The 15,533-nt window shown below is 44.3% G+C and overlaps 1 protein-coding gene across 2 annotated transcripts in view; it reads right to left on the bottom strand.

Annotated features, from left to right (window-relative positions):
* Positions 1–15,533, bottom strand: part of PTPN11 (protein tyrosine phosphatase non-receptor type 11) — a 94,392-nt gene that overhangs the window by 18,766 nt on the left and 60,093 nt on the right. Inside the window, exons 8-13 of one of the 2 annotated variants that reach the window (XM_030821438.1) lie at positions 12,845–12,924; positions 12,560–12,718; positions 8,804–8,935; positions 4,410–4,576; positions 2,534–2,601; positions 1,863–2,014 (exon numbers count right to left, since the gene is read on the bottom strand). In XM_030821438.1, coding sequence (XP_030677298.1) covers positions 1,863–2,014; positions 2,534–2,601; positions 4,410–4,576; positions 8,804–8,935; positions 12,560–12,718; positions 12,845–12,924 — 758 coding nt within the window. The remainder of the gene's footprint in view (positions 1–1,862; positions 2,015–2,533; positions 2,602–4,409; positions 4,577–8,803; positions 8,936–12,559; positions 12,719–12,844; positions 12,925–15,533) is intronic. The other variant, XM_030821439.1, reaches the window with a different exon arrangement.

The raw sequence follows: 15,533 nt of genomic DNA, 5'->3' as shown, positions 1-15,533 counted from the left end.
AAATTGTTTCACTCCCAAAGGTCCTGAACACTTCATAATTTTAGAAATGACTATTTTAGAATAACCAATTATCCTGAATGAGTTTTGTTCTTTTGCTTCATTTATAAATCAGCTGGGTTTAATGTTATGTCTGCCATTTAAACTTTCTACTAAATTAAGTACTTCTTTACTTTACCACAATCAGCCAGCGAGCCAGTTCCCAGGTTGATTCAAACCACACAATGCAGTAAACTATATATTGCAGGATTTCATTTTTAAAAATAAATAATCGCAGCCTACACATTTTTAAAACCCAGAGGTCACTGGGCTCAATGGCTCACACTTGTAATCCCAGCACTTTGGAAACCCAAAGTGGGAGGGTTGTTTGAGCCCAGGAGTTCAAGACTAGCCTGGGCAACATAGTGAGACCTTGTCTCTACAAAATGAAGATAAAAAAATTAGCTGGGCATAGTGCCACAAATTTGTAGTCCTAACTACTCAGAGAGGCTGAGGCAGGAGCACTGCTTGAGCCTAGGAATTCGAGACTAGCCTGGGCAACATGGCAAAACCGTGACACTACAAAAAATGAGAAAATTAGCTAGGTGTGGTGGTGCATGCCTGTAGTCCCAGCTACTTGGGATGCTGAGGTGGGAGGATCGCTTAAGCCCGGGAGACTGAGGCTGCAGTAAGCCATGATTGCACCACTGCACTCTAGCCTGGGCAACAGAGAGAGACATCTCTCTCAAAAAAAAAAGACATCCCTGAACATGCTCCAACTTGTAGCAACTATGTTACATTCTCTTTGTATTTACCAGGAAATCCTTCTCTTTGGGCAACTTGTTGCCTAACTATTCTTGGGCCAAATTAAGTACAATGGAAGACATATATAAAATAAGGTAACCATCTAAATATTTCATATCACTTAATACAAATTCAGATTTAAAGCACTGAGGTTCAAATTTTGACCTTACATTTCTATACATACACTGTTTCTGAAGATGTCTATGTACAATAAAACAATCCCGTATGTCTGTGTGGACTGAAAACCTACTAAACTAATTAGCCGGTACCTTACTTTGGCCAACCAAACTTTGATAACGTGGCTGCTATTCTGCTAGGCTAGAAATCTTTCAAATATTGGTAGGAGGTCCCATTCTGAAAAGAGCTCAGCATTTGGAGAAGCTGAGTTCTCTGGAAGGCAACGAGCAGAGTAATGCAGGCACTCGCCACTGATGTTTAGACACCACCCCATCTGCAGCATGGCAATGGGGTTTAGGGGTGGGGGAGAGAAGCACAGCCCCCAAAAGAGCAGTTCTCCTCATTTCCTTCATCTCAGCATATTCCTAATTAACTCAGCTTTGTGCCTGTTATGAATAGCTTCAGATGGAAAGGCTCCAATTCCACATTCCTCTTCATTATGCACAGCTTATTAAAATTGAAGTTTCACTGTTTCCAACTCGACCAAATTAGTGGTTCAAACTGCCTTGCGCTATTAAGAATGAGGCATTCATTTTAAAGGATGGAATCAGGATAAACATGGCCTGGATCAAGGCTGGAACAGGCTAGAAACTTCAAGGCTTTGAGTTTTACGCTTGCCACGTGAGCCTGAGAACGTGAGAACCTTTCTGCATGGCAGTTCTTCAATCTGGCAGGCCAGGCTGATAGGATGGTGCCCTTCCCTAAGCTCCTCTGCAGTGAAAAATCAGAGCTGAGAAGTAGAGAATAATTAACAGTTTCCAGAGGCCCTTTTAGTTGGGAGTCTGTTTCCCATTCCCAAATCAAACAGTTGTCTATCAGAGCCTGTCCTCTTGCTCAAAAGGAGAGCGTATCCAAGAGGCCTAGCAAAAGAATGAGAATCTGCATGCCAGCCCTTAGGCTGGTACCTGCTCTTCTTCAATCCTGCGCTGTAGTGTTTCAATATAATGCTGGACCGCCATATAGATAAATCGGTACTGTGCTTCTGTCTGGACCATCCCTGACCTCTGAGACCGCACCATCTGGATGGTTTTGGGAACGTCAATGTCGCAGTCAACACCTACGAAAGAAACATCATGAAGAATAAAGAGAAACTGCAGAGCCAGGATGAAGTTGTTTAATGCACAACTTTTAGTGGACTCAGAGACAATGCTAATTTTTTTTTAGTCTTTGCTGTTTTAACTGAGCATGTTGCAATGGCTACAGTGTTGAACTTCTGACCAATACCAATGATCCCAGAAGACTACATAAATAACAAAGTGGCAGAAGTCAGGATTCCCTCACTTTCCAACAAATCACCCCATACTGTAAACAAGGTCAGGTGGCTGGATAGCGACCACCACTGTGTATGCAACAAAAGGCCATGGCAGTGGGTTCTGCAGCTCCTAGACTTCGTTTTATGCCAAAAGCTCAAATAGTGTCACTTCTGTTCTCAGGCAGACACACTGAAGTCTTCAGCCCAGATTTTTGTGAAAAAATTTTCCCATTCAACCTCTCTTCCCCAGGCTGTTTTCATGAGCACTTTCCTTCCATAAACTAAAAACAGAAACTGTTGCTTCTTGCCCGCCAGATGACCCACCTTTCTCTCTGATGATGTCAATAAGAATATCAATCACGATGAACGTCCCTGTCCGGCCAATTCCAGCACTGCGGGCAGAAGGACAAAAAGCAGGGACAACAGAATCATTCATGGGGGTTTCAGACTCAAAACCAAGCCATTAATATTAACAGAAACAATGTCTACTCTTGGGAGCTATTTATAAAATTGTCTATTTATGTTTGAAAATACGTTGGCAAAAAGCACAGGGCTTTGGAGTTAGCCCAAACCTGCTCTTGGAGTTCAGCTTCTCCAGTACAACGTGCCTGAGGTAAGTCCCTTAACCTCTCTGACCCTTAGTTTCTGCATCTGTGAAATGGGGACAACAGCACATACCATACAGAGTGCTGGTTGGACAGAATGAAACAGGAATCGTATACAAAAAAATACATCAAAATTACTGAAAGAGGGCCAGGTGCAGTGGCTCTCGCCTATAATACCAGCACTTTGGGAGGCCGAGGCAGGAGGATCACTTGAGGCCAGGAGTTCCAGACCAGCCTGGCCAACGCAGCAAAACCTCGTCTCTACTAAAAACATAAAAATTAGCCAGACATATTGTCATGCACCTGTAACCCCAGCTACCCGGGAGGCTGAGACATGAGAATTGCTTGAACCCAGAAAGCAGAAGTTGCAGTGAGCTGAGATCGCGCAATTGCACTCTAGCCTGGGTGACAGAGTAAGACTCTGTCTCAAAAAATAATAATAATAAAGTTATTGAAATAGAAGAAGTAAATAATTTAAAAAATTAAAAACAAAACAAAACAAAAAACATTGTGCTCAGAGGCTGGCTCAATAAATGGTAGCTTCTTTAACAACTGGACAAATAAAAAGTTTCAGATATATCTACTTGCCCAAGAAATGAACGAGATTTAGGAAACCCAATATTCCCCAGTATAATCATGAAGCCCAAACTGGAGAATCAGCAGCCCACAGACTCATTACAGAGGTCACAGCACAGCTTCCATCAAAGGCCTTGGTGGAAAGTGGCTGGAATCTTGTGAAGCAAACAAATATAGTGTTAGGGGAGAAATATATTTATGGTAGAAGAGAATAGAATGGGCCGGGCATTGTGGCTCACACCTCTAATCCCAGCACTTTGGAAGGACAAGGCAGGTGGATCACCTGAGGTCAAGGGTTCGAGACCAGCCTGGCCAACATGACAAAACCTTGTCTCTATTAAAATACAAAAATTAGCCGGGCGTAGTGTCAGATGCCTGTAATCCCAGCTACTTGGGAGGCTGAGGCAGGAGAATGGCCTGAACCCGGGAGGCAGAGGTTGCAGTGAGCCAAGATGGCGCCACTGCACTCCAGCCGGGGCGACAAAACAAGACTCCATCTCAAAAACGAAAAAAAAAAAAAAGAGAGAGAGAGAACAGAATCACAATCAAAGAGATGAATCATAGAAGAGTAGAAGAAAAGAAGGTAAAAGAGAACCAAGCAAAAATGACTTAAGGGATCCTCAAGAGTCAGGTCTATTTCCACCACACCCCCACCACCTCAATACCTACAGAGCAGTCAACAGCTACAAAGCAAACATCACAAAGAATAAGGAGAAACTGCAGAGCCAGGATGAAGTTGTTTAATGCACAACTTCTAGTGGACTCAGAGACAATGCTGACTTAGTCTTTGCTGTTTTAACTAAGCATGTTGCAATGGCCATGGCCAATGGCAGTGCTGTAGGGTCTAGGAGAAATATGCCTTGGGATCAAAATGTCCCTCAATGCAGTTGCTCTATACCTCAAACAGATATTAAATTCTTCCTACAGTTAAAGAGCTGGGGGTGGATAGGTAAAAGCAAGCCCTGGGCGCTAGGAGACAGGGACAGGCTGTGGCCTAGAGGGGCAGCAGGAGCTGTCACCTGCAGTGCACCACAACCGGCCCTGCATCCATGATGCTCTCCTGCTTATGGTGCACCTCCTCCAGGAAGTCCAGCACGCCCCCGGGGTCGCTGGGCACTCCGTGGTCTGGCCAGGTCCGAAAGTGGTATTGCCAGACCGTTCTCTCCGTATTCCCCTGGAGTAGAGCCAAGAAAAACCAGAAAAGAATTAAATAAATCAAGAGGTTGAGGAATCACCCGGTTCCAAGCTTTCCTAAATCCAATGTGAGCCAATGGAGCGGAAGAGAATCTCCCCAGGTTCCACTGAAAGGTCCTCTTCGTGAGGTTCCCAGAACTCGTCTCCTTTTGGGCAATCCTGGAGGTGACTCTTTGCTGCTGTCATAAGAACCAAGAGGTCTGGCATGGCAATTTGTTCTTTCAGGTAACTAGACCCTGAATCATCTCTCTGAATTATCAGTGACAGGTAACATCCCTGTTCCCCTGCATCCCCGTGGCACTCAGCTCTGGAGGCAACTGAGACCTCTAGGGATCCAGGTCTCTCCCAGCAGAAGAGGAAGCAGATGGGGAAACAGGCATTCACTTAAGACATTCATTCCTCTTTGTTATTTTATTGATACTCAACCTTCCCCACCATATAAACACAGACTTTTATTATAGTATCATTCTTTTTTTTTTTTTTTTTCCAAGACAGAGTCTTACTCTGTTGCCCAGGCTGGAGTGCAGTGGCATGATCTTGGCTCACTGCAACCTCTGCCTCCCGGGTTTAAGTGATTCTCCTGCCTCAGCCTCCCAAGTAGCTGGGATTACAGGCACGTGTCACCATGCCTGGCTAATTTTTTATTTTTAGTAGAGATGGGGTTTCTTTCGCCATGTTGGCCAGGCTGGTTTCAAACTCCTGACCTCAGGTGATCTGCCTGCCTCGGCCTCCCAAAGTGCTGGGATTACAGGCATGAGCCACCAGCCTGGCCAGTATTGTTCTATTTTAAACTTGTATTTAATGCAAAGCAGATAAGAAAACAGGCTTTGCTATCAGATGACTAGATTTAGGCTCCAATTCCAGGCACTCACACTCACGTGGCCCTTGGATATCTCTAAACGTCAATTTCTTCATTTTGCAAAGTGGAAATAATAATCTTTCTCTCTCTCATAATGCAATTGTAAGGACTCAATGAGCTCGCTGAAATACTCAGCCTCTGCCCAGCAAATAGGAAGAGACTCAGCACATTACGGCTATTTTGAGGATAATGATAATTAATAAAGATCAACAATGGCACCAAGGCTACAGAAAACCAAAAAGTATCATGTTTCTGGGTCTATCCAGATCATGTAATTGTAGCAGTACCATTCATTGCTACATCTTCTTCCTATATATGTAGAGACAATCTAAGCTAAGTGACTTTTTTTTTGAAACAGGGTCTCACTCTGTCATCCAGGCTGGTGCAGTGACCTGATCACAGCTCACTGCAACCTACGCCTCACCGATTCAAGCAATTCTTGTGCCTCAGACTCGACTCCTGAGTAGCTGGGACTACAGGCGTGTACCACCACATCCAGCTAATTTTAGTAGAGAGGGGGTTTCGCCATGTTGGCCAGGCTGGTCTTGTACTCCTGACCTCAAGTAATCCACCCGCCTCGGCCTCCCAAAGTGCAGGGATTACAGGCATGAGCCACTTTGCCCAGCCTTAAGTGACATTTTTAAAAGGGATGTAAAAGGACACTTTTCTCTTTTTTCTTCTTTTTTTTTATTTTTTTAAGAGACAGGGTCTCGCTCTGTTGCCAAGGCTGGAGTGCAGTGGCACAATCACAGCTCAATGCAGCCCAGAACTCCTAAGCTAACACGATCCTCTTGCCTCAGCCTCCCAATATGCTGGGATTACAGGCGTGAGCCACTGCGCCCAGCCCTGTCTCCCATTTCTACTTGACAGCTACATTGTTCCAGTTCCTCTCACTATCTCTACCATAGATTCAGCCTCCACCCCTCCCCATCATCAGAAGGACTGGACCCTCTCGGACATCAGAAATCCAAACATCCCACCCTGGGCCACAACCACACTGCCTTCCAGCTCCTTCTGGTCCCCCCGTCACTTCCTGTAGCCTCCAGACCACTGAGCCCTCCCTCTACTTTCCACCTGCCTCCTCCTGCACCTGTCCCCCTCATCCGGCCAGGAGTCCCCGTGCTCTGGGGACAGTCTCTCTCTACCATGTGCCTCCACTCCTTTACCTCCTCTCCATCCACTGCACCTATGCAAAGCCCTGGGCCTGGACAAACCACGTACTTTCTGTTTTGTGCCCTAGGAGCAAAGTGTCCTTGGAGAAAAACCAGGCAATGGGTGTCAGTATATTTTCATGTTCACCACCTCAACTGGGCACTTGGCACAGCACAGAAATTTCTGGACTTCTTGCCCTGCTACACAATTACGATTTCATCTTTTCTCCCTTTCTTCATATATTCTATCTCTTCTTATTCCCTCTGATTGTCTGTTGATGGCCTTGCCTCAAGCTCCTGAGACGATAGGGAATACAATCACTCTCAGCTCACCTATTGGCATCTGTGGCCACCTTCTCCTTTTGCCTTCCTGTTGCCACAGAAAAAAATGTCCCTCTATCGAGCAAAACTGATCCATCCACGACGCTCTGCATCCCACCTCCCCTCCGCATCCCACCTCCACCCTTGCCTCCCTGACTGCTCCACTTCAATGTGTCCAAGGCATCTCAAACTTTGTGTGTCCACAAAGAGGTCCTTGATCCTCCCAGCTTCCTCAAGTCCACTGCCATCCCCCTCGACCTTTCTCAAGCTAGAAAACTGCCAGTCACCCTGTACACCACCCTCGCCCTTGGTACACTCCTTCACTGAATCCCTGCACGTCTGCCTCCAGTCAGCTCTACTGGGTCCTCTTCTTTCAGGCACCTTGGCCACTGGCCTAGTTCAATCCGTATTATTTTTTACTCTGATGACTGCAGTACCTCCAAATTGGTCCTAATCCCTAGAACAACTCCTGCCCCCTCCAGTCTCTACAGGGTGGAGGGGAATCTCTTAAAAGCTTAAATCCAACTCTGGCTGCTTACCACACTTAGGACAAACCCCCACAACCTCCTTTGCTGACTCAAACACATTGTTCCCTATGTCTTAAGAACCTCCCCTCCCTTGGCCGGGTGCGCTGGCTCACGCCTGTAATTCCAGCACCTTGGGAGGCTGCATGTGGCAGCAGGATTGCTTAAGCCCAGGAGTTCAAGACCAGCCTGGGCAACATAATGAGACAACCATCTCTATAAAAAATTTAACAATTGGGTGGGCATGGTGGCACACGCCTGTAGCACCCAGCTACATGGGAGGCTGAGGCGAGAAGATCACTTGAGCTTAGGAGGTTGAGGCTGCAGTGCGCCGTGAATGCACCAGTGCACTCCAGTCTGGGTGACAGAACAAGATTCTGTTTCAAAAAAAAAAGTCCCTTCCCCCTACAAATGAACCCTAAACTCCTGCATTTTTTCTTTCTAGCCCTGATTACAGTTTATAATGATATATTTATATGTGCGATTACTGGGCTGGTAGATTACTGGCCAGTACAGTGTACACTTGGGAGTGCCGGGATTCCAACTGTTTTGTTCCCCCGCTCTATCTCCAGCAAGCAGCATGGTGCCAGGAACCAAGAGGTCATTGAACAAATATCTCTGAATGAATAGATGAATGTCCACATGACTGTTCAGATGCCCAGCTGAACACATCCAGAAGAAAACAAATCACTGCCCACATCAGTTCTCCTTCCAGCTTTTGTGGTGTCTGCCACAGCATCACTGTCCGCTCAGACTCAAACCTCTACAATGTGTCTTGAATCCCTCTTCCTCCTCCAAAAGCCAAACAATCCTCATATCCTGCAGACTCCACCCCCCAGCACCTCTCACATCTACTGCTTCTCTTCCAGTTTATTCTGCCATTTTATATAATATTCCATTCCAAAGGAAGGAACAAAAAAGAACAACTGCTGAAGTCTGTGGATACTTGGAGAGGAGGCCATCAACATAGGCCCCTGCAGAGGCCTCCTAACAGGCCTTGTAGCCACTCAGGTCACACTATCCCAGTCTCCCACCCAGGGCTGGTCTCGAACTCCCTGGCTCAAGCCTCAGCCTCCCGAAGTGCTGGGATTACAGGCGTGAGCCACGGCGCCTGGCCAGTTATTTGTTTTTAAATCGTCCATCTCCCTAGGCTCAATGAGGGCAGGAACACTGCCTGCCTTGTTCACAATGTACCAGTACTGCTTAAACTGTGCCTGGCACATAGAAGGAACCCAATAAATGGGTACTGAATCAATGAGTGAGCGAATGCATGCATGTATGCAAACATGAGTAACGGCAAGACCCTGAATTCCTACACACCATCAACAGTTCCCAAAGTCTCTAGAATACGACAATATACTTACTTGTCCAACCTTTGAAAGTTTAAGTTCTCTTAGCGTATAGTCATGAGCAGCGCTTTCTTTGACGTTCCTAACACGCATGACGCCATATTCTTTTAGAGCATACTCATCAGGCCAGTATTTGACACATTTACTCTGGAAGGGATCAGAAAAAAAGAAAGTTAATTCTGTGAACTCTGAAATAAAAGCCTAAACCAGCAACAAACAAATGTTCAAGTCTTGCTTAATAACCACCAACATGGAAAATGGCCTGTTTAGCACCTGTTAGGTTTTCAAAGGAAAGGACAGAAGAGTTCAAATAAGAAAAGCAGGCATTCGGAGGACCAGGCAGAAGTGGGAGGAGAAAGGCGGCTTGTGCAGGTGTCTGTTCCAAGCACGTGTCAAAAGAGAGTCAGTGCTTGTTTATCTATCTCTAAAGAATCAAAGATGCAGAGGGAAGGACCAACCAACGTGAGAGTGCTGGCTAGCAACCACTGAGGTCTGAATTCTAAGATCTGCCAGTCACTCCACAGGGAAGGCAAGCACAGATTCTGGAGGAGGCTAGGCTGCCCAACGAGCCAGACTGTCTGCTTCATTTCCGCACCAGTGTAGGAGGACTCTGTGCCTTATCTAACCCAAGTGTGAATAACTCTATCACAGAAAGGCAGCCCATGGGGTTTTGAACCAGCTGCTTTTTCTATATCCAGACCCATCTGATACCTCCTCTACACGTCACTTTCCCTTAACTGGGTGCCTGGGAATGCCAAGTCTGCAATTGCTGCTGGCTTCAAGAGCAGGCGGGTTGAAAAATATGGCACCAAGAAAATCATTCTTGCTGCCAAAAAGGAAGCTATTTCACTCAGTGAGAGATGAGTTTGTATCTATTTGGTGATGTGTTCTGGGCAGATAATGCTTTTGTGTTCTGTTGTTTTCTGGGCAGTCATCCACACCACTCACTTTCCAAAACCACCAATATCAGCAAGAGAAATTTACCTTGTATCTTAGGAAGACAGAGAAATTTACAGCTATAAAACTGGAAATAAGAGAGAGCTAGAGACATCAACAGTCAGAGTCAATGATTAATTGAAAGAAAAAAGAAAACATGGTAGGAGGAACATTCAATAAAAGGATGTGGTCTTGGTCGGGCGCAGTGGCTCACACCTGTAATCCCAGCACTTTGGGAAGCCGGGTGGATCACTTGAGGCCAGGAGTTTGAGACCAGCCTGGCCAACATGGTGAAACCCTGTCTCTATTAAAATTACAAAAAGTAGCCAGGGGTAGTGGCACACGCCTGTAATCCCAGCTACTCAGGAGGCTGAGGCAGGAAAATCGCTTGAATCTGGGAGGCGGAGACTGCAGTGATCCAAGATCGTGCCATTGCACTGCAGCCTGAGTGACAGAGCAAGACACAGTCTCAAAAAAAAAAAAAAAGAACAATGTGGTCTTTTATTTATTATGATTCTCAATTCAGCTTTCCCTCAGGTATGTTGTAGATCCAAACACCTCTGACAGATTTGATGCAAATTTTAGTTTCCCCCAAATAAACACTCCTAATATTAATAGTACTCTATGCTGTCACTGGCCAATCAAGGCTGAGGACTGCTCCCAGTCACTACAGGGAACTCACCAGAGAATATAAAATTAAATCATGACCCTGAAAGGAACGTTTTAGCTAACTTTAAACATCAGCCCTCCCCCTAGTTTCTAAACTCCTGTGGAAACCTTGGCAAACAAATTCTAAAATGTGAGAATTAATACACTGTCTTTTAAAATAGAGCCCAGGAATCAAACACAGTCCACAGTCTGGTTTGTCTTCTGTGCACTGGGGGGATACTGAGAGTAGGTTGTCAGAAAGGTCTGTGGAGAGAATCAATGCCCATCATGTCATCCTCTTGGCACCACCAAAGTAAAGAGGAAGAATGAGACAGGGAGCAGAGACTAGGACATGGTGGTGAGGGGTGGGGCAGAGTGATTTGGCCCTAATGCCTGTCTGTCCAGGAAAGCTTCTGAAAGGGACTGATACTCATTCCTCTGAAGCAACACAAGACCCCTCTCTTCACAATCCTCATGTCTTCTGAGAACAGGTGAACCTCTTACAGCTATAATCAGGCAAAAAGGAGGATGAAGGGCTTCATTCTTCCTATCCACATTTAGGGCAAAAAACACTTGCCTGAAGCAGAAACTACAAAGATATTTTAATTGGTCCATTAATTCAAGAACACCTAATGTTATCACAGGCAGTTGCTGAAGGAAACCTTTGTTTCATGATGACCAGATCTGGCCTCAAAGGTGTTCAGAAGTATACCAACTAGGAGTACAACGATGAAAGTCTTATGAAAATCACACTGCCCTTCACATCCAATACGAAAATTACAGTAGGAAGGCTCAACTCCAAAGTTCTCCATCTGCCTTAGGTTTAATTTATAGGTATGACTGCTACATTCCACATAAAATCTTATATAAACCAATTAAAGGATATCTAAAAAAGAACTTTCACTGGAACACAAACAAAAACACAGAACTTTTCCATATTTAAAAAAAAAACCACCATGGTGGGCTCGCTCTGAGATAACACAGAGGGCTGTCACTCAATAAGATTTGTCTGCTTTTCTGTAGGTGTGGGGTGTTACAATTTGTTTTTTTAATCTGAAGAATCTTGAAGAGTATGGAGTAATGCGTCCTAGGCAGGTGCTGCTGGTGGGAGTGAGCACTGCGGCAACTATTTGGGAGGACAGTTAGGCAGAGTTAATTAAAACAGACAACATGGTCAGGCATGGTGGCTCACGCCTGTAATCCCAGCACTTTGGGAGGTCAAGGCAGGTGGATCACCTAAGCTCAGGGGTTCCAAAACCAGCCTGACCAACATGGCAAAACCCCATCTCTACTAAAAATACAAAAATTAGCCAGGCATGGTGGCACGCACCTGTAGTCCCAGCTACTTGGGAGGCTGAGGCACAAGAATCATTTGAACTGGGAGGCAGAGGCTGCAGTGAGCTGAGATCATGCCACTGCACTCTGGCCTGGGCAACAGACCGAGACCCTGTCTCTAAAAAACAAAAAACAACAACAGAAATACTCCATATGTTCAAAAGGTAAGGAAAATGCTACACGTGTTAAAAGGAAAGCTATAGATGACATTAACACTTCTAGAGATGAAAAACACAATGTCTGCGATGAAAAATACTCTGGATAGGATTAAGAGCGGATGACATATTGCAGAAGATTAACTTAGAGACATAACAAAAGAAGCTATTCGAAATGAAACACAGGGAGAAAAAACTGAATAAAATAAACCAAGTGTCAGTGGGCTATGAGACAACTTCAAGTAGTCTAATACACGTATGACTGGTGTCCTAGGACAAGGTTGGGCAGGATACATTTTTTTTTAAGAGATGGGGTCTTACTACATTGCCCAGGCTGGTCTCAAACTCCTGACCTCAAGTGATCTGCCTGACTCAACACCCCACAGTGCTGGGACTACAGGCATGAGCCACTATGCCCAGCCCAGGATATGTATCTGAAGAAACTAAGACTGAACATTATCCAAATTTAAGGAAAACTACAAATCCACGGAGCCAAGAAGCTCAACAAACCCCAAGCAGAAGAAACACAAAGAAAACTACACCAAGGAATAACATAATCAAATTTCTCCTAGTCCCCTTTTTCCAGAGAATCAGTTAGAGTAAGCTTAATTCATTTATTCAATTCCGAAACATGGCCAATCTGACACGTCTGATACTTTAAAAACAGTTTAGCAGAAAAGAAGTTTCTGTGATTTACCTTTCCTCTCTCCACTTCTTTCGTTGTCATGACAATCACTCGGGAGTTTTCTTGGAACACCATCCGCCAAAAGTCATTCACTGTGTTTTGCAGGCAGCCTTGTGTGGCAATGTAACTCTTTTTGGGCTTTGAATTGTTGCACTTGGTTTCAAATTCAGGCTAGAAATTTAGGAAGAAAATCCTTCAAACATCTTAAAGTTGCTTTCAGGACACGAGGAAGGATTTAAAATACAAAAATAGGCTAGCAATGTACGGTCAGAAAACACTGTGAAAAGCAAAGCTTACCATGATGATATTTGCATTGATGTAATCTGAAACAGGCTCATTGGGATCACCATCGTGTAGGACAACCCTGGTATGATCAACTAGAAGAAAAAGAGACCACGGTCACGTAAGTCCTGGACTGCTTCAGGAAAAACCAGTTCAAATCAGTTAATCCCCAGCCTAGTCCAAGTTTTGTTCATTTAATGATGTAAAAAAAAAACACACACAGAAAAATTAAAGCCCAGGTAAGCACAACAGTAACATGAATACTGCCTGATGTCTCATAATGCCATCTTCACAATTTCCTAGTTTTGATCATATACTATGGGTATACAGGATGTTATCATTGGGTATATAGGAAGCTGAGAGAAGGTACAAGAAAACTCTCTCTATTATTTGTGTAACTTCGTATGAGTTCCAAAATTATTTCAAGCCAAGAAATTTTGGGCTGGGCGCAGTGGCCTGTAATTTCAGCACTTTGGGAGGCCAAGGCAGGTAGATCATATGAGGTCAGGAGTTCAAGACCAGCCTGGCCAACATGACGAAACCCTGTCTCTATTAAAAATACAAAAATTAGCCAGGCATGTTGGTCCCCATCTGTAATCCTAGCCACTCGGGAGGCTGAGGTACAAAAATCGCTTGAACCCAAGAGGCGGACATTGCAGTGAGCCAAGATCATACCACTGCACTCCAGCCTGGACGACAGAGTGAGACTCGGTCTCAAGAAAAAAAGAAAAGGGGAGGGGGAGTTTAAAAAAGAAAAAAGAAGATCGAAGTATACATATATGACATGATGTCTGAGATGGGCTTCAAAATAATTCAAGGAGAGAGGAGATGTGGATCAGAGTATAGATGAAACCAAGACTGGGCATGAGCTGATAATTGTTGAAGCTGGGTGATGGGTACATGTGGGTTCTGTATGCTCTTGAATATATTTGAAAATTTCCATCATAAAGAGGGTTTTTATTGTTGTCGTTGTTTTAAATTTATTTTTTGAGACAGGGTTTTCCTCTGTCACCCAGGTTGGAGTGCAATAGCACTATCTCGGCTCTCTGCAACTTCTGCCTCCCGGGCTCAAGCAATTCTCATACCTCAGCCTCCTGTGTAACTGGGATTACAGGAGCGTGCCACCACATCTGGCTAATTTTTGTATTTTTAGTAGAGATGGGGTTTTGTCATGTTGGCCAGCTGGTCTTGAACTCCTGACCTCAGGTGATCTGCCCACTTTGGCTTCCCAAAGTGCTGGGATTACAGTTGTGAGTCACCGCACCCAGCCAGGTATTTTTTAGTGAAGCATAATGCAGTGGAAAATCACAAGGCTCTGATAGTATCAACTGTCCAAACTCTGTACAAAAGTCCATTATTAGTATAAAAATCTGAGTGCTCTACCTAAACAACATATTTTGCAATGGGAATTAGTAAGACAGTCATGTGTCTTAAAAGAATAATGTCCTTTTTGCTTCAGACTTCTCATCTTTAAGGAAATGAGATGTTCATCAGAGGAAACATCTGAATGAGACCTTTAAGGGAAGAAAAAGCGATATTCTATTTAGATACTGCATACCATTGGTCCCTTCACTTTCCTATACATTTTATGCCATATAAATACCACCTGACCCCTGAGCAGAAGTCAAAACTTAGACATAGAAAGGACAAGGTGGCCAGGCACGGTGGTCCACACCTGTAATCCCGGCACATTGGGAAGCCAAGGCAGGAGGATAGTTTGGGCCCAGGAGGTCAAGACCAGCCTGGGCAACATAGTGAAACTCTGCCTATTTCTAAAAATTGAAAAAATAAATCAAAAAAAAAAAAAAAAAAAGGATAAGGCTTCCTCAAGGTCACTAGTACCATGCTGCAGCTCAAACTGCTTCTCTGCAAATTCCTCACTGCCTTTTCTCTTTCCCCCATCCTCGCATATATACATTACAATATCCATGTAGATACGATATACATATATACCATGTATATGTACATATGCAGAAAGAGAAAGACTATGTTTCATGCATAGACACACACAAAGGATGGTTTACAAGATTTGACAAAATGACTCTGACCTGATGAGACATGAGAGCAGTGTTCTCCAAATTTGCTCACAGCTCCCAATCACACAGTTTTTCTATGCTGATATATATACACATATGCACTATATGCAAGCAAGCCTTATTTGTAAGTTGGATAAATACAGTATGCATAGCCAGGTGCAGTCACTCATGCCTGTAATCCCAGCACTTTGGGAAGCCAAAGCAGGAGGATTGCTTGAGCCTAGGAGTTCGAGATCAGCCTGGGCAATATAGTGAGACCCCCATCTCTATATATAATCAATCAATAAATGAATAAAACATTATGCACCCACTGCAATCAATCTAGGCCTCAAATTTTTCTTTTTCTTTTTTTTTTTTTTTTAGGGACAGGATATAAATAAAGAGAAGTTGTAAATGTTCCTTCCTTTCTCCTCAGTGCACTGCCTTGCACAGCACATCAGTGGAGAACCCCCTGCATTAGAGTGTGGTGCTAATAACAGTGACTTTGGGAGCTCTAGTGCTAGTTCTCCCACCCACTCCCCTTCACTTATAACCTTGCTAAAATGGTCTAGGAAACCAGGATACTAAGAATGCTTCCTTCCTGTGCATGGATTAAGTGAGATAAAAATGCAAAGAGTTCAGCATAGAGTTAGACCTCGGGAGAGAGGAACTGTGACTGGTTTAGTGCA

The sequence above is a fragment of the Nomascus leucogenys genome, chromosome 10 (assembly GCF_006542625.1).
Source record: "Nomascus leucogenys isolate Asia chromosome 10, Asia_NLE_v1, whole genome shotgun sequence".
Classification (NCBI taxonomy): Eukaryota; Metazoa; Chordata; class Mammalia; order Primates; family Hylobatidae; genus Nomascus; species Nomascus leucogenys.
Note: the sequence above shows the minus strand (reverse complement) of the source record. Positions and strands in the feature narration are given on the sequence as shown.